Raw genomic sequence first — 24,239 nt, 5'->3', positions numbered from 1 at the left:
CCAGTTGATGACTGCCTCAGGATGAAATGTAATTCATCTGTGACCGAATTGCCATTATCAAGGATCATTCATAAATAATGGCCACTTCAGTCAGATACCGTTTTCATAGAACTGAACTCAGTGTCTTCAGGGGAAGATTGGAGAGAAATAAAATTGGCAAGAGAAAAACGACACCCGTTGAACAATGTTGCTCTAAGAACTGTATACCAGCCATAAAATCCATTACAATCCTTCCAAGACACTTAAGGCTGCACTTCAGGGCCATCTGTCTCTCTGCCCCCCTCTATACTGACAGAGGGGGGAAATTCTGTGCTGCCTGTAATCGGGTGAGAGAATTGTTTCTGTGACATGTCACTAAATGGTATCGATACTTTATTTATGTTGCTAACTCTGGTTGAGCTCCTATTCTGAAATGATCACATGTGTTTACTTACATTATTGTGCCCTCTCTGGATGGAAGCAGACTGATCTGGTTCTGATTAAGCTTGTCCAGTCTTGTTAGCAGAGAAGCTGTCTTTTTAGCAGGACTGTATTTTTTGTAAAGAATATTTGGCTCTTGCTGATTAACTTCTCCAGAGCTGAAATCTTTAACACCCCTGGACAGAAATACAGAATTTGAAATTCTCCAAACAATCGTTTTGTTTGAGTTATTAGAAATGCTCTTCTGATGTTTGCCACTCTATGATCAATGGCATTTAACTGCCTTTTAAGCTTCTCAGTAGCAGGACTACCACCCTGACTTTCTTTGACCTTTTATATTTTTGCTCTGAGGAGCACAGGCGTCTAAGTTATTATGTTTTTTGAATTAATTTTGACTGCGATCTTTTTTTCAGAAAGCTGCGGCAATTACTCATGAATGTGTATCTTGTGTTGTTCCTAATGAATATTGTTGCTTGATGGTCTTGAACAGGTTGAGTACCAGTGTGAGGGGTTTTTAGAAAAGAACAAGGATACTGTGTATGAAGAACAGATCACGGTACTGAAGGCGAGTAAGGTGAGTGCTTCCTGTCACCTCGCAGTTGTACATGTGAAAATCTAGAACCTGTTTTGACTGGGCATTCACATCTCAGAAAAATGGCACATTGTATGTTATGTAACCCAGCATTCCTGTCATAAAGCTGCCTCTCATCCTGCTACCTGTGGACAGTCCTGCACAGGATAACTAGAAAACATCATAACGTACATTTGGGTTTCTCACAGTGCAGGTGTAATGTGAAAATTTGGTGCTAATGCAAAGGAAAATTAATGTTGGTGAAAAATTGGTATTCTTGCATTTTTTTTTTCACTGAGATGATTTATAAAAAAAAAACAAACTTGGAAATCCCTTGATCCAAATTGGGGAATTGATAGGTTACACAGGGCAGGGTGGTCCCAAGTTTGATGCCTAGTCGGTGCTGAGTTAACCTATCTCTACTTGGGCAGCAATACAATGTACCTGGGTTAGGAGTGTGAAGATGGCCATGGATTCCTGTTCCTCCTGGTTACCTAGCACCCCCTGTTGGAATTGAATATATGGACATGGTGGATAGAGGATGAGTCTTCCCCATAATGCGGTCCTTTGAGTCAATAGCCTGTTGATTGGTTAGGATATTCCCATGGGTTTTGGGACCAAATAGGGGTCAGCACTGAGATTGGCATAGCAACGCTCCCAGAGGCCACCTCTTAATTAGCCATCACCGAGCTGGCCGTCCTATTAAGGATGGATGACAGGCCCCCAATGCTGCAGCTCCAATCAGAAGGCCGGCAGCTCTTGAGCCTTGGAAGCCCTACTGGTAGAGGTGGGCACAGCTGAGACAGGTAGGAGATCTTGAAAATGGCTCAACAGGGAGGTGAAAAATAAATAATTATTTTAGAGGGGGGAAATGTGGCAGGCTCCTCAGATCGGGAGGAGGGGTGGAATCCCCTCCGTTTGGATCGTCGGGCCTGTAGGGCTGCCTTTCGTGCCCCCTTTTTGGGGGATGGAGCCTCTGGCTCCTATGGATTCCCCCCACCCAACCTGCTGCAGTGAGGCTGACTCCATTGAGCTGACGGCCTCCCCACATAGCGGGGAGCGAGCTGCTCTGCTGCCAGTGAGGCTGGAAAATCGACCCTCATTGGGGCCTAATTCTGGAAGTTGCCTACCTCCAGGCTGCAGGCACCTGCTGTGCATTCCTGCCCTCCCCAGGGAAACCTCCTGACACGGTTTGCCACTATTTACATGCCCCCGCCACCCCAGCCTTCAAGCCTGCCATCAAAGGACTGTGAAAATTAAGCCCTTGGCGTCAAAGAATCCTGTATTATCATTGGCTACTTGGAATTGGCATCAATGGGCAATGGATATTTCAGTAATAAGGACAGCAGCTGAGGGCAGTAAGAAAATTGGAATAACTGGACGATGCTTTTTTTTTTGATTGAGTTTTCTGTTTAATGCTGACTGTTACATTTCTTTTGTTCTATTTGATGCTCATGGATGTTGACTCCTCAGAAGGTAAAGACTTTTAAAGTTTCCGGTTTGTATTTCTGGCTGCTGCATGAGATGGAGAGCCCCAGGCCTTCCACTTTCTAACAACCAAAAACAATAATACTTGATATGTCCATCTATTGTTTTATTTCCACCTTTTTAGCCTATTTCGATCCCTTCCCCCCCACCCCACCCCCATTAGGGCCACTTGCTCATCCTGCTTTCTAGCCCTTAATGTCACCTTTAGCTAATATCACCACCGTCAACACCCCTTTATCCTTTTGTTAACGACATCTTTGGCAATTTCTCCTTTGCCTCCACCTATCACTGGCCCTCTAACCAGCTCCACCTGTCCCACCCCCACCCCCCTTAAACAGCTTATATTTCACCACTTTTCTTATTCCTCTTTAGTTCTGATGAAGAATCATACGGACTCGAAACGTTAACTCTGCCTTCCTCTCCACAGATGCCGTCAGACCTGCTGAGTTTTTCCAGCAATTTTTGTGTTTGTGTTGGATATGTCTGCTGATTGGGAATAACAAATCAAGAGAGGAATTAATCTCCTCCCCGCCTTCGCAGCATCCATCTTATTTAAAAAATCTACAGTATTTAAAAATGTACATGCATATTTTGGCTGTCCCTTGGCTCAGTTGGTAAATTCGCTACCCTGGGTGGCACATAAGGACATCAAAGAAAAAAGGAGTAGGCCATTCAGCCCTTTGAGCCTGCTCCACCATTCGATACATTCATGCCTGATCCACTTTCCCGCCTGCTCCACATATCACATGATTCCTTGATATTCTATTGATCTCAGTCTTGAATATACTCAACGATGGAGCATTCACAACTCTATAGGTCGACTGTTCCAAAGATGTCCAGTCCTCTGAGTGAAGAAATTTCTCCTCATCGCAGGCCTAAATGTTTGACCCCTTGATCTGGGACTGTATCCCCGTGTTCTAGATTTCCCACTGAGGCTCCCAGACCTGGAAGATTGCAGACTGAGCTCAGATAATGCGGTCATTCAGCATGGAGGTTGGGGCTGGGTGGGGTGGAGTGAAATTGGCTGTGTGGCTGGGGCAACAACTGGCCTCAGGGCCCTGAGCTAGGGAGGAAGGATTGGCTGCAGTTGCTGGAACTTGATTAATATCAGATGAATGTTGCCAAAGGTGCAAGCCTGTGGTTGAGAGGTGAGGGCAAAATTAAGTTGGTGTTGCCTCACACTGCCTGCTCTCCATGGCCAGGGTGCTGATCAATATGAGAGTGCAGACCACTGGAGAAACCCTTGTGAATCCAACCCCACAGAATTGTTACAGTGCAGAAGGAGGCAATTCAGCCCATTGTGTCTGCACTGGCTCTCCGAATGAGGGATTCACATAGTGCTAAACTCCTGCCTGCTCCTCGCATATTCCGCAGGCCCTGCATATTCCTCCTTTTTAAATAACAATCTAGTTCCCTTTTGTTCGCCTCGATTGAAGCACCTGACCCCACCACACACTCAGTGCATCCCAGACACCCACCCCCCACCCCCAGCCACTTGCTGCACGGAAAAGTTTCTCCTCATGTCACCATTGTTTCTTTTGCCAAATACTTTAAACCTGTGCTGTCTCGTTCTCGATCCTTCCACGAGTGGGGACAGTTTTTCTCCATCTATTCGGTCCAAACCCCTCATGATTTTGAATATCTCATAGAAGCATAGAACATTCTGAAGGAGAGAATTTATCTCGACTTGGAGAGGCAAGGTTTGATCAGGGATAGTCAGCAGGGCTTTGTCAGAGGGATGTTGCACCTAACAAATTTGATTGAATTTTTTGAGGAGGTGACCAGGTGTGTAGATGAGGGTAGTGCAGTTGATGTAGTTTATATGGATTTCAGCAAAGCCTTTGACAAGGTCCCACATGGGAGACTTATAAAGAAGGCAAATGCACATGGGATACAGGGTAATTTGATAAGGTGGATTCAAAATTGGCTTAGTTGTAGGAGGCAGAGGGTGATGACAGAAGGATGCTTTAGTGACTGGAAGCCAGTGTCCAGTGGCGTACCACAGGGATCTGTGCTGGGTCCCCTATTATTAATCATTTATATAAACGACATAGATGACTATGTGGGGGGTAGGATTAGTAAGTTTGCGGATGACACAAAGATTGTCCGGGTGGTTAACAGTGAGGTTGAGTGTCTTGGGCTACAGGAAAATCTGGACGGGATGGTCAAATGGGCAGTTAAGTGGCAGATGGAATTTAACCCTGAAAAGTGAGAGGTGATACACTTTGGAAGGAATAATTTGACAAGGAAGTATTCAATGAACGGCATGACACTAGGATGTTCTGAGGAACAAAGGGACCTTGGCGTGTGTGTCCATAGATCTCTGAAGGTGGAGGGGCATGTTAGTGGGGTGGTGAAAAAGGCATATGGGACACTTGCCTTTATCAATCGAGGCATAGATTATAAAAGTAGGGAGATCATGTTGGAGTTGTATAGAACCTTAGTGAGGCCACAGCTGGAGTACTGTGTGCAGTTCTGGTCACCACATTATAGGAAGGATGTGATTGCACTGGAGGGGGTGCAGAGGAGATTCACCATGATGTTGCCTGGTATGAAACATTTAAGTTATGAAGAGAGGTTGGATAGACTTGGGTTGTTTTCGTTGGAGCAGAGAAGACTGAGGGGCGACCTGATCAAGGTGTACAAGATTATGAGGGGCATGGACAGGATGGATAGGGAGCAGCTGTTCCCCTTAGTTGAAGGGTCAGTCACGAGGGGACATAAGCTCAAGGTGAAGGGCAGGAGGTTTAGGGAGGATGTGAGGAAAAACTTTTTTACCCAGAGGGTGGTGACGGTCTGGAATGTGCTGCCTGGGAGGGTGGTGGAGGTGGGTTGCCTCACATCCTTTAAAAAGTACCTGGATGAGCACCTGGCACATCATAACATTCAAGGCTATGGTCCAAGTGCTGGTAAATGGGATTAGGTAGGTAGGTCAGGTGTTTCTCACGTGTTGGTGCAGACTCAACGGGCCAAAGAGCCTCTTCTGGACTGTGCGATTCTGTGAAACTAGGAGCAGGAGTAGGCCATTCGGCCCTTTGAGCCTGCTCCATCATTCATTATGATCATGGCTGATCATCCAACTCAATAGCCTGCTCCCACTTTCTCCCCATATCCTTTGATCCCTTTCGCCCCAAGAGCTATATCTAACTCCTTCTTGAAAACATACAATGTTTTGGCCTCAACTACTTTCTGTGGTTCCGAATTCCACAGGCTCACCACTCTCTGGGTGAAGAAATTTCTTCTCATCTCAGTCCTAAATGGCCTACCCCATATCCTCAGACTGTGACCCCTGGTTCTGGACTCCCCCACCATCGGGAACATCCTTCCTGCATCTACCCTGTCTAGCCCTGTTAGAATTTCATAGGTTTCTATGAGATCCCCCCTCATTCTTCTGAACTCCAGTGAATATAATCCTAACCGACTCAATCTCTCCACATACGTCAGCCCCGCCATCCCAGGAATCAGTCTGGTAAACCTCGCTGCACTTGCTCTATAGCAAGAACATCCTTCCTCAGATAAGGAGACCAAAACTGCACACAATATTCCAGGTGTGGTCTCACCAAGGCCCTGTATAATTGCAGCAAGACATCCCTGCTACTCGAATCCTCTCACTATGAAGGCCAACATACCATTTGCCTTCTTTACCACTTGCATCTATCAACTCTCCTCTCAGCCTTCTCTTCTCCAAGGAGAACAGCCCCAACTTCTCCAATCTATCTCATACCCTAACATGTGGTGCTTTCAGTGGAGAAGAGTTGTAATTTAGAGGGCCGATACAGTTCATTAAATGGTTTCAATGTTTGAGTGCAGAATTAATAGAAACACAGCAACATAATGATTGCTTTCTGTTGCGCAATAATAATTGGCTGCACTCTGGAGCTGTACACTGCGTGATGGCAATGCCAACATTCCAGGTATGCTAAGAAATGAGTGAGTTACAGTGAAGCTGAAAAGGGCTCTCCTGTTTTTAAAAAAACTCGGTGAGTTGACCTTGTACCATTCCAATGTCGTGTAGAACCCTGGAGACCACAGTTATACTATTGGAACTGGTACACAATCTTTGGAGCAGTGCAAGTGAACAGCACAGATATAAAGCTGGTTCCCACCACTCTAGAATCTAAAGCCGGTTCCCCGGCTCTGCATACTGGTAAAAATTAGCATAAACTCCAGCTCACCTCTGTCATTAAGAGTCTTAAAGCGGGTCGTTAATAAAAGCTTCAAATAGAAATAAGAGAAGGGAACCTGGTCAACAGCCAAAGGCATTCATTGAAAACTTGTTGAAGCAGTGATGTGTATGAATTAAAAAAAATATAAACAATCTGAGTTAATGGGTTATGGAAGTCCAGGTTGGCTGAAACATTTTGGGGCAAGTTTACAAAGAACTGGGTTTTATTTCAGAGTTGAAAGCGTTTTTCAACAATGTGCATCAAAGGATTGTACTTTCTGACATGGATGTCCAGGGTTCATTGTAGATGTTGGGGGAGTGTTTGGCTTGGACCACTTTTCCTGTGCACTTTCGAGAAGCGATGGTGTGCATCTATTTGCCATCTTGGCATCCACTTTCCCCTCTCTGTCTACATGTATGTATTGTGGGATTCAGTCTGGAACTCACGGCCTTCCGGGAAAGGCCCCAGACTGATGGGCATTTCTTTTGTTCTAGCTGACAAACCGAAGCTTTAATTTATCTCTTGCACTGGAGCCTTTTCATAACCTAAATGGAAGATAAGTTGTAACTGCGCGGAATCCAGTTTCTCCGGAATATACGGTACACGAGGCAGCGCTTGTCTGTTCAGGTCTGACCCAGTCTATCATAGCGTCTGGATTGTATATGTTAATGGCATTTAGAAACTAGTTTGCAGGAAATTTGATGCAGTATTTTCCTGTGGCCAGGGGGAAGCTAAAACTTGGGATGGTAAATATAAGATATTCACTAATAAACACAATAAGGAATTCAGGAGAAACCTTATCCAACAAGTAAGTAGAATGTGGGACTCTCTGCCATATGGAGTGGTTCAGGCGACTAACCTCATTTTAAACTAGATAAATATACGAGGGAGAAAGGAAAAGAAGGATATATTGATCGGGTGAGATGAAGTAGGCTGCGAGGAAGCATGGATCAGTGGGCTGATTTGGGTTTTGGTGCGGCTATTTCTATGTAAGTCTAATTCATATAATTGACTTGTCAGTTGAAGCCCAATCCATGACTCCCTTGAGGACCAGTTATAGAAATGCTGCCTCATAGAATTTGGGATGTCGGCCTGTGGCAACATCAAACACAATATCAGATTTCTTCAGCACACGGGTTAAGGACTTGCTGATGTGAAATTATTTCTGCTTGCTCTCGCACAAAACCAGTTAAATCTGCTTGCGGAGTTATTCCAAGATGAGAAGCCAGCCACCAGCCCAACTGAAGGACGGCCTCCGGTTGCCAGGGCAACTGTGAAATCTGCCAAGCCTCGAGCACTGCAGCCAAGCAAAGAGCACAAGAAATCGGTGGGACATCAGGTAAGATTAGTGCTTGCTTTCGAAGTGGCTTCTAAAAGAGCAACTTCCAAGTGTGGAATTCATGGATAGGTGTTTGCATGTATGCATTGCTGCTGTCTTGACCTAGTGTAGTGGTTATATTACTGGGTGAGAGGCCGTCACTAATAATCCAGTGAAAATTAGTTCAAACACCCCCATTTGGGGAATTTAAATTCGGATTTAAAACCAGGAATTAAAAAGCTGGTAGCAGTGACCATCAAGTTGCTGGTTTGTTGTGATTGGTTCACTGTCCTTTAGGGAAAAGAATGTCCTTATCAGCCTTCATGTAACTCCAGTCCCACACCAACAAGGTCAACTCTTAACTGGTATGTGAAGGGGGGTTAAAAGCCACTCTGTTGTATCAAACAAAAGGCCTATCATCACCCTTTAGCAATAGGGTATCAGTCATGGCTCAGTTGTGGCGCACTCACCTCTGAACCTGAAGGTTCCAGGTTCAAGTCCCACTCCAGGACTTGAGCATAAAAATCAAGGCTGACACTCCAGCGCAGTACTGAATGAGTGCTGCGTTGTCAGAGGTGCATCTTTTGGATGAGATTGTAAACCGAGGCCCCACCTGCCTGATTGGGTACAAGTAGAAGATCCCATGGCATTATCCTGACAAAGAGCAGGGGAGATAACCCCAGTGTCCTGGCCAATATTTATCCCTCAATTAACATCAAAAAAACAGATTATCTGGTCGTTTTTACTTTGCAGTTTGTGGGAGCTTGCTTTCTGCAAATTGGCTGCAGTGTTTTGCACATTACAACAGTGACTACATTTCAAAAAGTACTTAATTGGCTGTAAAGCGTTTTGAGATGCATGGTGGTTGTGTAAAGTACTATTTTAATGCAAGTATTTATTTTTTCAATAAATGCCAGCATTGACCAGTGATGCCCACATGCCTGAGACTGAAAACAGTTGTATGGCCAATGGGAGATGCATATACTGATGGCAGAGAGTGAAAGTATTTTGAGCAGAGTTCTGGATTTCTTTTTTTTTAAATCTACTGTTTGTACTAAAGTCCTGAGTTTCCTCTTCAATTGCAATATTAGGGCTGGGTGCCTGCACCAGTGCCAACATCACTGGTGTCCAGACCTGTGGATACAATGGAGTTTTAGATTAAACCGTCACTGTTTTGCTTGAGGGTTCAGGCAGGTTTGGCCTAATTTCAAAGCTTATTAGAAATTGCTCACTCTCTGGTCCAAAATGCAGTCAATCACTCTCTCTCTGCTGGCCGTATGTTGCTAGCAGGAGTCCCGTGAGTGATGTTGCTATGGGGGGAGGGCAGATACTTCTCTCGCTTAACCCCACCCCCTCAACCCCAACCCCAACTCCAACTCAGAGCTGTGCCAAAAAGGTGCACATGTCTGCTCAAATTATTTATATTGCCATTACCTCAGGATTTCAAATAGGGTCAGGGGGATGTTGCTGTATAGAAGAGTCTGGAATCCTGTGGATCTGAGGCATAGAGCAGCCAGGGTTGTATTCTTGATGCAAAATGGGTCCAGAGATTGTAACTAGCACTAACTTCATTCTTCCTTTCCCATTGACTGAACAACAACAACACCACCAACAACTTATATTTATCTAGCACCTTTTAACATAATGAAACGTCCCAGGGGGCATCACAAGAACATTATAAAACAAAGCATGACACTGAGTCACATGAGGAGATATTAGGTCAGATGACCAAAAGCTTTCAAAGAGGTAGGTTTTATGTAGTGGTTTAAAGGAGGAAAGTGAGTTAGAGTGGCAGAGAGGTGTAGGCAGGGAATTCCAAAGCTTGGGGACTAGGCAACTGAAGCACGGCTACTGATCATGGAGCAATTAAAATTGGGAATGCACAAGAGGCCAGAATGAGAGGAGTGCAGATGTCTCGGAGGGCTGTGGGGTTGGAGGAGATTACGGAGAGGGGGCGAGGCCATGGAGGGATTGGAAAACAAGGATGAGAATTTTAAATTCATCCCCACAACCAATTGGATATTACTAAGCTGTTGTGTGTGGAAAAACTACTCCACTTCTGCAAAAGTGGTTCCAGTTATTGAACTTATAGGGATAGAAGAGGGCAGCTCAACACTAATTGAGCCATCACACACGATACAGTCAGCACCTTTCATTCAGGGTCGTTTGTGAGTTATTCTCTCTTTCGTTTTTATAATTTTCCCTTGCTTCTTTTTGCCACCTGGCATGTGCTGGTTGAAAAATAATGGCTTCCTTTCTCATTTTTGGACTTTTTATCTTTATTCTTTCTTGCGATGTGGGCGTCACTAATTGCCCTTGAACTGAGTGGTCTGCTAGGCCGCTTCAGAGGGCAGTTAAGAGTTAGCCACATTGCTGTGGGCCTGGAGTCACATATAGGCCAGACCAGGTAAAGATGGCAAATTTCCTTCTCTAAAATACTTTGTTGAACCAGATGGGTTCACTAAGATGGGTTTACAACAATCGATGATGGTCTCTTGGTCATCATTACTGAAGCTACTTTTTTCAATTCCAGATTTATTTATTGAATTTAAATTCCACCAGCTGCTGTAAGAATTAGCCTGGGCCTCTGGGTTACTGGTCCAGTGATGTTACCACTTTGCCAGTTTCCTCCCATTGCTAGGTTCCTTATTCTGGCTGTGTAACTTAGTGGCTAATATGGCCCATTATATATCTTTTTCTCTTCTCTCCAAGTCATTCTGTGATTTGAAAAGATGGGGAATGTAGCCTTTTCCCCCAGGTTTCTGAAGGTACAGTTTGAGAACTGGATGCTGGGAGGCAGATGAACAGAGCCAGTAAATAACGGCCATGAATTTTTCCAACTTTACTCTCAAAAGAAGTCTCTTTGCTCAAACGGACTTCTGTCCATCAGATAGTGGAGGGCGCGTGGTAGCCATGGAAACCACGTCAAGGCGTCCAGGCGGGACGAAGTGAAGAGGAAAGACAAATCCTGACACATTACGGGGGAGAGAAAAACTTAAGTATGTCCCACCATTTTCACTAATTAACATTGGTTTCATATGAATTTCTTGCAGTTCCGTAATTCCCTTCATCTGCTGATGGAGACCCTCAACGCTACAACACCTCACTATGTGCGATGCATTAAACCCAACGATGACAAATTTGCTTTCACGTAAGCCAAATGAAACGTGCTGCCATTCTCACCTTATTAACCCGTGGCGTTGTGCATGCTGTGGGCATTTGTCAGAGTCTGGTGAACGTTTTAAACATTGTAATTATGCAAGCCGTGTTACAGGCCAGCGTTTGGTGTTGGGCTAAAATAGAAAGTTGTGTAAATTGACCCAGGATATGTTTACCATTACTTTTTAACAACAACAGAAAAAAAGATCCTGGGTGTATTGCTGGGTCTTGATCAGAATGTTGCTAGGTAATCCACTTTTCTGCTGGGATACTCTTTAGAGACTAGGCGATCTTTGAATCCTCAGACCCACAATCACGGGGAAAAGAGAAGGTTATGTTAAAAACAATTTTATGACCTTCTGGATTCAGTGATTTTTTTTTTTCCCTCTTGTTGTAATCGCATGGTCCTTTTCTTTAAAGTCATCTATGAAACGTGGATTTGATTTTAAGATTGAAATTTTCACTTTAGGGAGTAGTGTGCATTTTATTAAGAACACTATGATTTATTGCTCTCAGGATAAGGACAATGAGGAAAAAGCTGCTTTTCCCTGGGTATTCTCAGGAGGTGGCTCTTTCTCTTGAACCAGTTGTGATGATGGTGCTTTCATGGTGAGGATAGGAAATGCCATAATATTGATGATTTTCCATCTGCTTTCATTCTAACTAGGGGCATTTTCTTTTTATTGGGCTCTGTCAGTGCTTCCCAAACCTTTTCCCCAGTGCAACCCCATTTCAATGCCTCAGACTTCATGTGACCCATGAAGGGGGGGTGGTGGTTGGGTGTGGCGGGCAGGGTCGGTGTAGCTTCAACTCCTGAGTGCGGTGGGCATGTTTCCTCCTGAGCAGGTCATGGGGGTGGTGGTGGTGGGTCTGTTTTACCTCTTGACCAGCTTGGGGAGGGGAGGGTAGCTTCAGCTGCTGAGCTTGGGTTGGGCTGAGGGGATATTCAGTGGTGGGAATTATTTAACCTGCAGGATTTTTAAAAAAAAAAGCAAGCACCTACCTTTTCACAGGCTTTTTTTTTTTGCAGCAGCAATCAGGCCTCAAAAATCTGTCCGTTAGGCCACACCCACCAAAAGAAAAAAAGCCTGAAGATTTAAGGCAGCTGTTAGCGCACTGTCCAGGCTCCATGGCAGCTTCTGCAGGGGGGCTGTGAGCCACAGTTTGGGAAGGTCTGCTCCACGTATTTTGAATTGTTGGGGCACCAATCCCCAAACCCAGCTGATTTCCTTCCCTCGGCCTTGGCCATCGGTCTGCACAGCTGGACCTGGGAATTGGGATCAGGTTCAAGGTGGATGGGGAGGAGGCAGGTGTCGTGGCTAAAGACCCTTCCCCCTCACATATTACGTCAAAACCTGTCGGTGGGACCACACTAACCCTGTACGTGTGTGAAATATTCGGCAGGATTTTTCCGATGGCGGATTCTCCCAACACGCCACCCAACGAGTCGTTGGAGAATGCACCCCCGCCAATCAGAGCAACCCAACAGCCATTTAAGGAGCGTTCATTGGCTGGAGATGGGACTTCTGCCTGAGTAAGGGGCAGGCATCCCGCCTCAGAGAGCTGCCAGCCAACCTGATTGGCTGGCAGCTCTGTAGTCCCAGCAGCGCCAGTGACAGCAGTGGCCAGGACTGGAACTGCAAGCAGTCCTCAGACTCAAAGCTCTGGAGTCCAGGGTAAGTGCAGTGGGCGGGGGCCAGGGGCAGGGTCTCACAACCAGGAGGGGAGGTGAGGCGAGAGGGGGCAGAGGTGGAAGAAACTGGAATGCAGACCTTTGGGCGCACCCCACACTCCCATGTGGAAAGGGGGTTGTTGAAGGCTTCTTCCTCCTCCTGAACTCCTCCCACCAGCCTCAAAGTTGAGACCGGGCAGGAATCAGCCCTGAAATGCCCAATAATTGGCCGCTTAGTGACTTAAATTGGGGCAGGAGTGGGTGGGCCACCTTTGCCCTCGCCCGCCCCATGTAAATTTGCAGACTGGTCCAGCAACCCAAGTTTTAAATTAACCGTTTAAACGGAGACGCAAAATCAGCAACTCTTCGATAGCTGACTGCAATGTTGGGTTGACGATGGGAACAGCTGAATTCCCAGTCTGTCTGTTCACGGAGTGGGAAAGATGACCTCACTTACAAATGACAAGCAAATCATGACCATCATTCTCGTGAAAACGCCTGAGTATTTTTAATGAACTGTTTGATGTTCTGTTAAATCATGGGGGATTCAATCAAATTGATCAAGTTTCTAAAAGTTATTGTAGCGTGCTATGTAATTGACATAATTCAGCTGGGCCTCCTGACTTCTTGGGATCTGTGTCAGATATCGAAAAGTCGTAGTACTATTCATGAATGGAATAGTCAACCCCTCTTCATTTAAAACTTCTTAATTCAAATGGCCTGTTAATTCAATATTTTAGTGCCAAATTTCCACTTTGCAGGGTTATTTGCATTGCTCAATTGAAATGATTGGACAATTCAATGAATAAAGGACCGAATTATCAGGAGCTGCCTCTATCTGGGGTATTCCATTGACGTGTTCCTCCTCGCAGAACATAAAGGGAAGCAATAGTGCAGAATTTATTCAGGGTTGTCCGTTACTAGGATAGTTTTCATTGCGGATGCAAAAGAGAAAATGTAATGGCTGATTCTACATCATTACAGGTGATGTGAGCTGTCGTGAGGCTGCTGCTGCTGAATGTCCCAGTGACCCTACCCCTCCACAAATGAAGCCTGAGCTTCCAGCTCTATGACTTATTTCAGACCTGGCTGGAGTGTGGTGATACTTTTTTTAAGGTGCCTCCACTGTAGCTTTATAAGTTTCGCTGGAATAGTTCTTGAGCTCCATAAAAGCACCATTTGAAAGAACGATTGAAGATTTTCGCTCTTGAAATCCTCCCATAGATCAACCCAGATTCTCTATTAAAAGGTTAAACAGGACCTCAAACCACCGGATGATTAAAGCTGTGACTCTGAGCATCCTTGTGTGGTTGGATGTTGACAAACGAGAATGCGGTTTGCATTTTGGATCCCGGCTCTCTCTCTCAACAAGATAAGGATAGCCAGCTGAACAAAGGTTTCATCGGCCCTCCCAGGAATTTAATCTTTTCTTTAAAAGGAGACTACATTTGATATGAATGTGTGTTATCTTCAAAAATGTGCTGCTGGCAAAACTTGGCCTAAAATTGACTGCATTTATGATGCTGAGCAAGCCCAGCAACGGGACCCTGTTTACATCAGCAATTGGCACTTGATCATCTGTGTGGTGCGGAGTATGATCCTGACTAGCACAAAGCAGAGACCAATATTGGCTCCATAGTGTTTCAGAGTGGACTATGTTTACTATCTGGGTCTATTCTTTCACTGCAGCAATGGGGTGAGGGGGGCGGGGTTACAAACTGGAATGTTGGACGGAATCTCGTGGGAGTGATGGTGGTCTCGGCCTCTGGCTGGAGAGCCGGTGGGAGCCCAGCATCACCTCTTTCCAGGGACACCCAGCGCTGCTTGTTTCACTCAAGCACTTGACCGGCCAGGACCATCAGAATGATTTCATCATCACCCGAAATACTTTGCACTTAAGTGGGCCAAATTAAACCCTGATTTGATTTCAATCTAAGGATTTCACAGCAACAGCAGGTTGGTCTAGCGGCTTTGTGGAATGAACATGCCTAGTGTTGTGGCAGAAGACCAAGATTGCCCAGAGACTACATAGGACCCCGCCGTTCAATATAAGGCAACAGCCAATACTCGAGTACCTATTAACTCACATCGGCAACATGGATGAAACAGCCATGAAATTTAACATGCCCAGCAGCCAAACTGTTGAGTGGAAAGGTTCGAAAAACGTTCGAGTGAAAACAACAGGACATGAGTAAACCAGGTTTAATGTGGTACCAGCCTGCATGGCTGACGGAACAAAATTAAAACCTATGGTAATTTTCAAAGGTGGAACCAAGCCAAAAATCAGAGTTTCCTGCCAAAAACATGCACGAGTTTTTGTGCACGTCCACAACAGTTGGATGGATGAGGATGGAGTGACGTTTTGGATTGATGATGTGTGCAATAGGTGCCCCAGCACCATTCATGAAGAATGCAGCTCTTTAGCATGGGACATTTCAGCTCCTGTCTAACCGATGAGGTCAAGACGTGCCTGCAAAGGAATAACACCCGCATTGCAGTTTAACCAGGGGGTCTAAAGTGCGTAGTGCAAACTCTGGATGTTTGCCTCAATAAACCATTCAAGGATCATGTCTGTGCCAAATGGAATAGCTGGATGATTGACGGAGAAGAAAACCTTCACTAAGAGTGGAAACCTTCTCAGAGAGTGGAAATCTGCGCACTGCCCCGCTTGATGTTTTGCGTGGTTTCATCATCAAATTGCGGGATGCTATTCGTGCACCGAGTGTCATCAAATCGTTCAAAAAATGCGGAATATCCAATTCAATGCGCGGAGAGGAAGATGATTTGTGACGGATGGGTAATTCTGAAACTGAAAGCGCCAAATCTGATCAAGAGCGGGATCCTTACAGTGACGCCTTAGCCGAAGTGACTCGGAATGAATTTGATGAGCTGTGTGCATCGGATGTGGAAGGCAGTGAATTTGGCGCGTTTTAAAATGCTTTCACCGCGGTTAACAGTATCTTTGTGCAATTAATTTATTCAATAAACAGTGGCTCATTAATTTAATGTGATTTACTGGTGTTATTTTTTTTCACATTTCAAAATGGCGACCACCCCCACACTGGCATTCACATTTTATACTTGGCATATAAATCAGCCCCTGTTTTTTGGAATGATTTTTGGGGGCTTCACAGGGCAACTTATATGCCAACATCTATGGTATCTTTACTGACTTGAGGCCAAATCGGAAACCTTCTAGCCGAAACATAGAGTTAAAGACCCTTGTGGTTAAATCCTCTCTGGGTCTTTTAATTGTATGTTTCCAGAACTTGAGTTGGTCAGTTTAGAGTTTGACTTGACTAGTTCACCTGGTAACTTTGTATCTTTGTCTATAACATTAACTCGGCCTAAATGTGTCTCCATAGCTTTGATCCAAAACGAGCAGTGCAACAACTTCGAGCTTGTGGTGTGCTGGAAACCATTCGGATAAGTGCAGCAGGCTTCCCATCAAGGTAATGCAATCCGTCCAGAGGAAACCTGGAAATCCCATTGGTTTATCATGTGAGGTGGTCCTACGCCCACCTTTGAGTCGTCTTTTCGCTTCTTTATGTTCATGGTTTTTTTTACACGTTGTGCATCTTTGCTATGGACTTGAAGTTGGAAAATTTGCTTGGATTCATTGAGTTTGTGGATTTTCAGGTGGACCTATCAAGAATTCTTCAACCGCTATCGTGTCCTGATGAAGCAAAAAGATGTCCTCAGTGACAAAAAGCTGACATGCAGAAATGTCCTGGAAAAGTTAATAAAGGTGATCGTTTGAATTGTGCCAATTTAAAACCATTGCTGTTTTCTTTAATTAAAGAAGCTGAATGCAGACTGAATGTTTTCATTGACGTATAGCTGGTTATAACATCTTGGGCAGAAGATCAAAAATAAAAACACCTTGAAAAACTCAGCAGGTCTGACAGCAACTGCGGAGAGGAGCACAGTTAACGTTTCGAGTCCGTATGACTTAATAGAACTAAGGGAAAATAGAAGAGAGGTGAAATATAAGCTGGTTTAAGGGGGGGTGGGACAAGTAGAGCTGGATAGAGGGCCAGTGATAGGTGGAGATTGCCAAAAGATGTCACATTTCACTTTTGGCAATCTCCACCTATCACTGGCCCTCTATCCAGCTCTACTTGTCCCATCCCCCCTTAAACCAGCTTATATTTCACCTCTCTTCTATTTTTCCTTCGTTCTGTTGAAGAGCCATACAGACTCGAAACGTTAACTGTGTTCCTCTCCGCAGATGCTGTCAGACCTGCTGAGTTTTTCCAGGTATTTTTATTTTTGTTTTGGATTTCCAGCATCTGCAGTTTTTTTGCTTTTATCTTTGGGCAGAAGATCATTGGTCCTCCCCTTTAAATGTCCTGTTTGCTTCCTCCCTGCTCCTGGTTTTCAGTTTCCGCAGGGAAACCAACTACTCAATTTTTCCCAAATGTGCTGACTCATGGTGAGGCTGGTAACCCTCTGGAATCTTATCCAAGTGCTGTTCTCCTTGTGTGACCATAGACTTGCACTTGCATTTAAGTTGTGTTTTTTAAACATAGAAAAGCATCTGAAAGTATTTCCCAGGGACCTAATAAGAAGAAATATCAGGCAAAGGAGGAGATATTAGAAAGGGTGGACTAAAGTTCCTAGCTTTCCTTAAAGAATCGGAAGGTGGTTGAGGGAGGGTATTCCATACATGGGGCCCAGGTAGCTGAGGACATGGTCGCTACTGGTGGCAGATGCGCAACAGATTGGGATCCAAATAATGGACGTTTTTTTTGTCACGTAGGCTGGAGGAGGTTATAGAGGTTGGGAGGGGACAAGTCGTGGAGAGATGTAAACAGGAGTATGAGAATTTGAATTTGAGGTATTAGGAACCAATGTCAGGTTGGTGAGGATAGGGGTGATGGTGGAAGCTGGTCTAGGATGCAGAGTTTTGGATGTGCTGCAGGTTAAGAGGGTACAGGATAGAAGACTGGAAGAATATTGGAACAGTCAAGTCTGGAAGTGAAAAGCTCATATATGACGGCTTCTGCAGCAGAGTTAATGTTTCAGGTTTGATGACCTTTCATCAGAATTGATCCTTTGTTCACAGGTGCAGCCGGACCTGCTGAATATCTCCAGCAGTTTTATCTCGAGCAGTAAATTGCCTTCCCCTCTCTGCACCATTACCACTGGACTCTCTCAGGGAATTATCCTTGGGCTCCCTTCTCCTCCTCATCTGTGTACTGCCCCTTGACAAATTCAAGCTCCAATTATAGAATCAGGTTCTACAAATGTGCCAATGACTCTTGGCTTTTGACCGTTGTGAGCTGTACCAGACTGTTAGCGATCTCTGCATCCTATTTGATCCTGAGCTAAGTTGTGGATTTTCTCAAGCACCAATAAAACTTCATTCCACTTCCATAACATCACCTGCTTCTGCCACTAAATCAGTCCAGTGGTTGCTGAATGTCTAATTCATAGCCTGTCACATCCAGACCCAACCATTAGAATGCTGTCCTAACCCATCTATAATCTATAAACATCAACTTATCCAACACACTGCTGCCTATACTGTATCCCACTCTACTTCCTGTTTGCCCATCATCTCTGTCCTTACTGACCTCTGGGGCCTCTCTGTCCTCCACTGGTTCCAAGTTCCACCATGCTCTTGCCTTCTTTGTAACCACCTACTGCCTCAGCTGCCCAAACATAGCATCCCTCTGACTGCCTTTGCACATCTTCCCCCTACCCCTCCCACCCCCACCCCTCCATGGTGGTCCACAATTGTCAGCTGTGTTCTCAACTGTTTCAGCCTCGTGCTCTGTGATTTCCTGTCTAAACTCTTCCCCCTCCCTCCCTTTTTCTTTTAATATTCCATATAATATTCACTACTTTGATAGGCTTCTTGGTATCATTTATTTGGATCAGAGCTCATTTTTGTCTAATTATGCCTCTGTGATGTGCTATGGGATGTTTTGCTACATAAAAGGCACCATATCAATGCAAGTTATTGTTGATGGCATGGGGTTGGAAACTCAACTGGTTAAATAGGTTGCTTTGATTGCAGGCAGTCTGTTCAATCGGGGATAGGGATCAGAGAAGGGGGAAGGAATCAGTGACAAATAATATGGACTTTGTGGTGGGAACCCAGGACAATGACTTTGGTCATCCCAACATTTAACTGAAGGAACTTGCAGCTCATTCAAGATTGCATGTTGTACAAGCAATCGGACTGCAGTGGAAAGGGTGGCGAGCTGTCTGCTGACAGCGTTAGTGCTAATATTCGTTGTACGAAAGAGAGAGAGGGGTGAGGTGACTCATTCGGCTTATCAGTCTGTGTGAAGAGTAATCATACTAAAATACCACAGTGATAATCAAAGAGAATGCTATTAGAATTTCTTTGATATTAAATAAACATCTAGTATAGCCTGAGATTCCATTACATACACTTGGTGAGATTCCAGTACATGTCCTTGCTAATGCCCTTGCTCCACTGTGAACACTTTGTTACTTCAATATAACATGAAAAGTTATTCTCCGTTGTGAGATTTTTATTGATGATTGTGAAACAAAGGCTGGATTTTCGCAGTGTCGGGACTTTAAAAATGGAGGGCGAGACCTGGATGCAAAGTCCTGCCTCCACTTCTGACAGAATGAATTTTTGCTGGTTGGGGACAGGAGGCAGAACATGCTTCACACAGGAGGGAAACCTGGACTCAGCAGGGCCATTTGAACTCAGTGCTAAGTTCAAACAGGCCCCATTTTGGCTGTCGCGGGACCTTAACCTGCAATGTGGGACTCACTAATTGATAGAGTAGATGTAAACGCTCTTGAATGGGCAGATAAGGTCTGTTCAACTGTCATGATCTGAAGTTTTTTAAATCTCCCACTCTTTAAACTATGTATTAAAAAATTGGTAGGTGTCAGTGATTTAAAAAAAAACCTCTGCTGGACTGCTTTGATCGAAAGACCAGCTGGTGTAGCATCTATTTGAGCAGTTTCAGTATAGTTCTTTGTTGACATTTCCCTAAGGGATATTCATTATGAATGCTTGGCTGAGTTTCAAAAGTAACAATTAACTCAGGGGGTTCTGAGTTTGCATGTTTGACAGATTAAAGAGGCTATTAAAGGATTAGGGCTATGAAGAAAACTTTGTTTTTATAAGGGATTGGCTACTTGAGATTTAAAAGCTTTAATGCATTCATGAATGGGAGGTTTTTTTCCACTATCAAGCCCATGGGGTGAGAGCTGTATTAGATGTTCAGAAGTTTATCTTTTTTTCATCTTCACATGGCTTCTGAGGCTTGCCCGTAGTGAATACTGGGTAAGTTGCATTGAGTTGGTATGAGGGGCCATTGGTGTGTGTGAGGGGCAAGGACTGGTGGGCCTAAAATCTTTTAAAACAACTGGGACCAAGTACCAGAGAACAGAGGCGGGCCTCTAACCAGCCAGTTTCAACACTTGGCTATCCTCCTAAGCATCTGTTTTCCGGGGTCAGTGGGCCAGACGTCATTCTGCACCTGACTCCCTGGAGCAACCTCATGATTCAGGGCATTTTTTATTTAGGCGGGTCGGGTAATCGAACCATCTGCCTTGGTGGCCAAAATCTGGCCCACAGTCTTGCCAAAATTATAGTGGTCACTGTTTTACCCATGAGTTCCAGTTTAGTCTTAAAACACTGAAAAGTGTTGTGAAAGGTCAGAATAAAGGAATCTTGGAAGGTTGAAAAAAGTAAAAGACAAAATACATCAAAAAGCAGAAGTGAGGTGATGGCAAGGTTGGGTTTCTGAAAAGAAAGGGCCAAGATTTTAAGTCGATCAAAGTCTATTCACTTAGACATAGTTAAATTTGGGTCCAAAGTTTGCATTTGCTCTGCCAATCAGTGAGTGATACTAATGGCCTGTGAGGAAGTTTATAAATGTAACTCACTCAACATCTTCAGTGGTTTGGAATACTCAGTGGATAATTTCAGTTGAAGTGAATTGACAGTCAGGCACCAGTATCCACACCTGTACCTGTAAACTGTCTTCCGTCTTAAAGCTGATTAAATTCATGATGTTTCTGAGGGCAGGCGAGAGATGGAAAGGTTTTTTTTAAATGGTTTAAGTGGATCTACTGCAATTAATTGGTGGCTGTTTCAGAAGAGCAGAAGCATTTTACCATGTAATGTACGTTGTGCTGGCTAGGGGGTAGCTATGTGTAACCCATACTGTACTTCAAAATGTTTAAAAATTCAACCGGGGGATTTGAGCATTGCTGGCAATGCCAGCATTTGTTACCCATACCTAATTGCCCTTGAACCGCTGTGGTCCATGGGGTGTACGTACACCTACAGTGCTGTTAGGAAGGAAATTCCAGGGTTTTGCCCCAGTGACAGTGAAGGAAGGACAATTATTGTTCCAAGTCAGGATGATGTATGGCTTGGAGGGGCAGCTGGAGATGGTAGTGCCCATGCATCTGCTGCCTTTGTTCTTTTAGCTGATAGAGTTTACTGGTTTGGAAGGATCTTTAAGATCCCTTTAAGATAATTAGATCCAATTGCTGTAACAATCTCAGAAGGACATGTTGCAGTGCACTATAGTTAATATGTGCAAGTTCTCTCTTTAAACTATCAAGAATTTTTTTTATATTTTTAGCGTGCATTTCCTGTGTGTGTCCTTTAATGCTTTTTCTAATTATAGTGAATGTTGTCCAATGTTTTCATATGTTAATTTAATTTGCAAATAGTCAAATTTTGCCTTTTAATTTTAGTAAATGTCAGTGCTCATGGTTCGAAGATACTCAGTGAAATGTTTGGCATGAAAATAAATTTAAATCATTGGTTTGGTACAAGTTGTATTCCAGAACCACAGGAAATTGCGTGAATAAACACTGGCATTGAAGAGCAGAAAGGATAAATCATTGACAATCAAACCATCTCAATAAAATAAATATTCAACCTGCTCTTTAGCTTAGATCTTTAAACTGACTTTTTCGCATTAATAGATTGTCACACTGATAGCCGAACTAAGCAATATAGGACAATCATTGTAATGATAACTAATGTGTTTCATTCATTAACTCATGAACATTTCAGTTTTCATCTGTGGTTGTGAATCCTTCTCAAATGAATATTTAGTTGAGAACAATGTTTGGTACATAGTTTATGAATTTAAAATACAGATATCACACTTCTGTTAGTACCCTTAGCATTTTGGCTGGAGGTAGAATTAGCACTTAATTTGGTCAGGAATTGACTTGGATCTGGAATTAAAGTGTCTATCCCCAAAACCAGAAAAATGACGGGATTAGTCAGCTTAAACTCTTTGCTGGTTGGAGTGATACCTAGCACAAAGGAAGATAGTTGTGGTTGTTGCAGGTCAAGCATAGTTCCAGGACATCACTGCAGGAGTTCCTCCGGGTAGTGCCCATCTTCATCAATGACCTTCCTTCCATTATGAGGTCAGAAGTGGGGATGTTCTCTGATGATTGCACCATGTTCAGCACCATTCGTGACTCCTCAGATACTGAAGCAGTCCATGTCCAAATACTGCAAGACCTGGACAATATCCAGGCTTGGGCTGACAAGTGGCAAGAAACATTTGTGCTACACAAGTGCCAGGCAATGACCATCTCCACCAAGAGAGAATCTAACCAATCACCCCTTGACGTTCAATGGCATTACCATTGCTGAATGCCCCACTATCAACATCCTGGGGGCTACCATTTTTCAGAAGCTGAACTGGACTAGCCATATAAATGCTGTGGCTACAAGAGCAGGTCAGAGGCTAGGAATCCTGTGGTGCATAACTCACCACCTGCCTCCCTAAAGCATGTGTGAACATCTACAAGGCACAAGTCAGGAGTTTGATGGAATACTCTCCACTGGCCTGGATGAGTGCAGCTCCAACAACACTCAAGAAGCTTGACACCATCCAGAACAAAGCAGCCTGCTTGATTAGCACCCCTTCCACAAACATTCACTCCTTCCACCACTGACACACAGTAGCAGCAGTGTGTACCATCAACAAGATGCACTGCAGGAACTCAACAAGTCTCCCTAGACAGCACCTTCCAAACCCATGACCACTACCATCCAGAAGGACAAAGGCAGCAGACAAATGGGAACACCATCCCCTGGAAGTTCACCTCCAAGTCACTCGCCATCCTGATTTGGAAATACATCGCCATTCCTTCCCTGTGGCTGGGTCAAAATCCTGGAACTCCCTCCCTGACAGCACTGTGTGGGTGTACCTACACCACATGGACTGCAGTGATTCAAGAAAGCAGCTCACTACCACCTTCTCAAGGGCAATTAGGAATGTGCAATAAATGCTGGCCCAGCCAGCGACACCCACATCCCATGAAAAGAAAAATTTCAAGCAGCCTGGATACCCTGCAGGAATTCAACGCTGTGAACTCCCCACCCACGCAGACTGTTGGAATGTTGATGCTGACTAATTTTTATCATTTGAGATCTGACTTTCTAGTTCGTCAAATAGGAGATTGTCATGCCCGGTGTGAGATTAGGATAAGTAACTTTTTTAAATACGTAGACTCTTTTATCCCTGTTGCACTGTTATGACTTTGTGCTTGTTTATAGGACCAGGACAAGTATCAGTTTGGTAAGACCAAGATTTTCTTCCGTGCCGGGCAAGTGGCCTACCTGGAGAAGCTGCGAGCGGACAAACTGCGAGCTGCCTGCATCAGAATCCAGAAAACCATCCGGAGCTGGCTGCAGCGGAAGAAGTACCTGCGCATGCGGAAAGCTGCGATCACTATTCAGCGATACGTGCGGGGCTACCAGGCCAGATGGTATGGCGCTTTTCAAATCAATCCATCGTCTCTTAGCGCAAACCTACGCTGACGCGCCAGTACCTTGCACTGCAGCTTGGAGAAGGGCGATGGGTGATTGTGAGCCCTCCCCCTCACACGTGGGAGCCCAGTTTTCACCCGAGCTCCCACTGAGGAACGGGCCGAAGTTGGGGTGCGAGTCAATCCACGTTGCCTTTCTACAACCTGGTGGAACCTAGGAACAGGGGCACTTCCAAATCTAAAATCAAAATACTGCAGGTGCTGGAATCTGAAATAAAAACAGAAAATGCTGGAAAAATCTCAGCCGTCTGGCAGCATCTGTGGAGAGAGAAATAGTTTTGAGTTCAATATGACTCTTCTTCAGAACTTAGCACTTATGAATCTCCTTATTTGGAGAAGGGGTCTAAAAGAATAAAGTATGACTTCAGTCTAAAATGTTTCTTGATCAAATATGAATCATATTGTATGATTTATTCATTTCTGCAGTCTCTCAGGATTTTTATTCATTGATCCATTCGGCAATTTTGTAGCATTTTACCCATTGGGTGTGTAGAATAAGCCTGTTCTTAACCAGTGTTAACGATCTGGTGTTCTACTTAACTTTTGTACATTTATTGGGCACTTTACAACATTGGTGGTTCTCAACATGTGAACATGATGGTTTGAATGTCTGAGGCATGGACCATTATCCTC

The 24,239-nt window shown here is 44.4% G+C and overlaps 1 protein-coding gene across 1 annotated transcript in view; it reads left to right on the top strand.

Moving 5' to 3' along the window:
- The window catches only part of myo5aa (myosin VAa), a 193,630-nt gene that overhangs the window by 108,539 nt on the left and 60,852 nt on the right, over window positions 1–24,239 (top strand). The window contains exons 15-20 of the mRNA XM_078530249.1: window positions 911–994; window positions 7,835–7,984; window positions 11,017–11,114; window positions 16,160–16,246; window positions 16,434–16,542; window positions 23,335–23,546. Of these exons, the coding sequence (XP_078386375.1) occupies window positions 911–994; window positions 7,835–7,984; window positions 11,017–11,114; window positions 16,160–16,246; window positions 16,434–16,542; window positions 23,335–23,546 (740 nt within the window). The remainder of the gene's footprint in view (window positions 1–910; window positions 995–7,834; window positions 7,985–11,016; window positions 11,115–16,159; window positions 16,247–16,433; window positions 16,543–23,334; window positions 23,547–24,239) is intronic.

This window comes from Cetorhinus maximus, chromosome 26, assembly GCF_964194155.1.
Source record: "Cetorhinus maximus chromosome 26, sCetMax3.hap1.1, whole genome shotgun sequence".
Taxonomy (NCBI): Eukaryota; Metazoa; Chordata; class Chondrichthyes; order Lamniformes; family Cetorhinidae; genus Cetorhinus; species Cetorhinus maximus.
The sequence above is the reverse complement of the archived record's forward strand: the minus strand, read 5'-3'. Positions and strand labels throughout refer to the sequence as shown.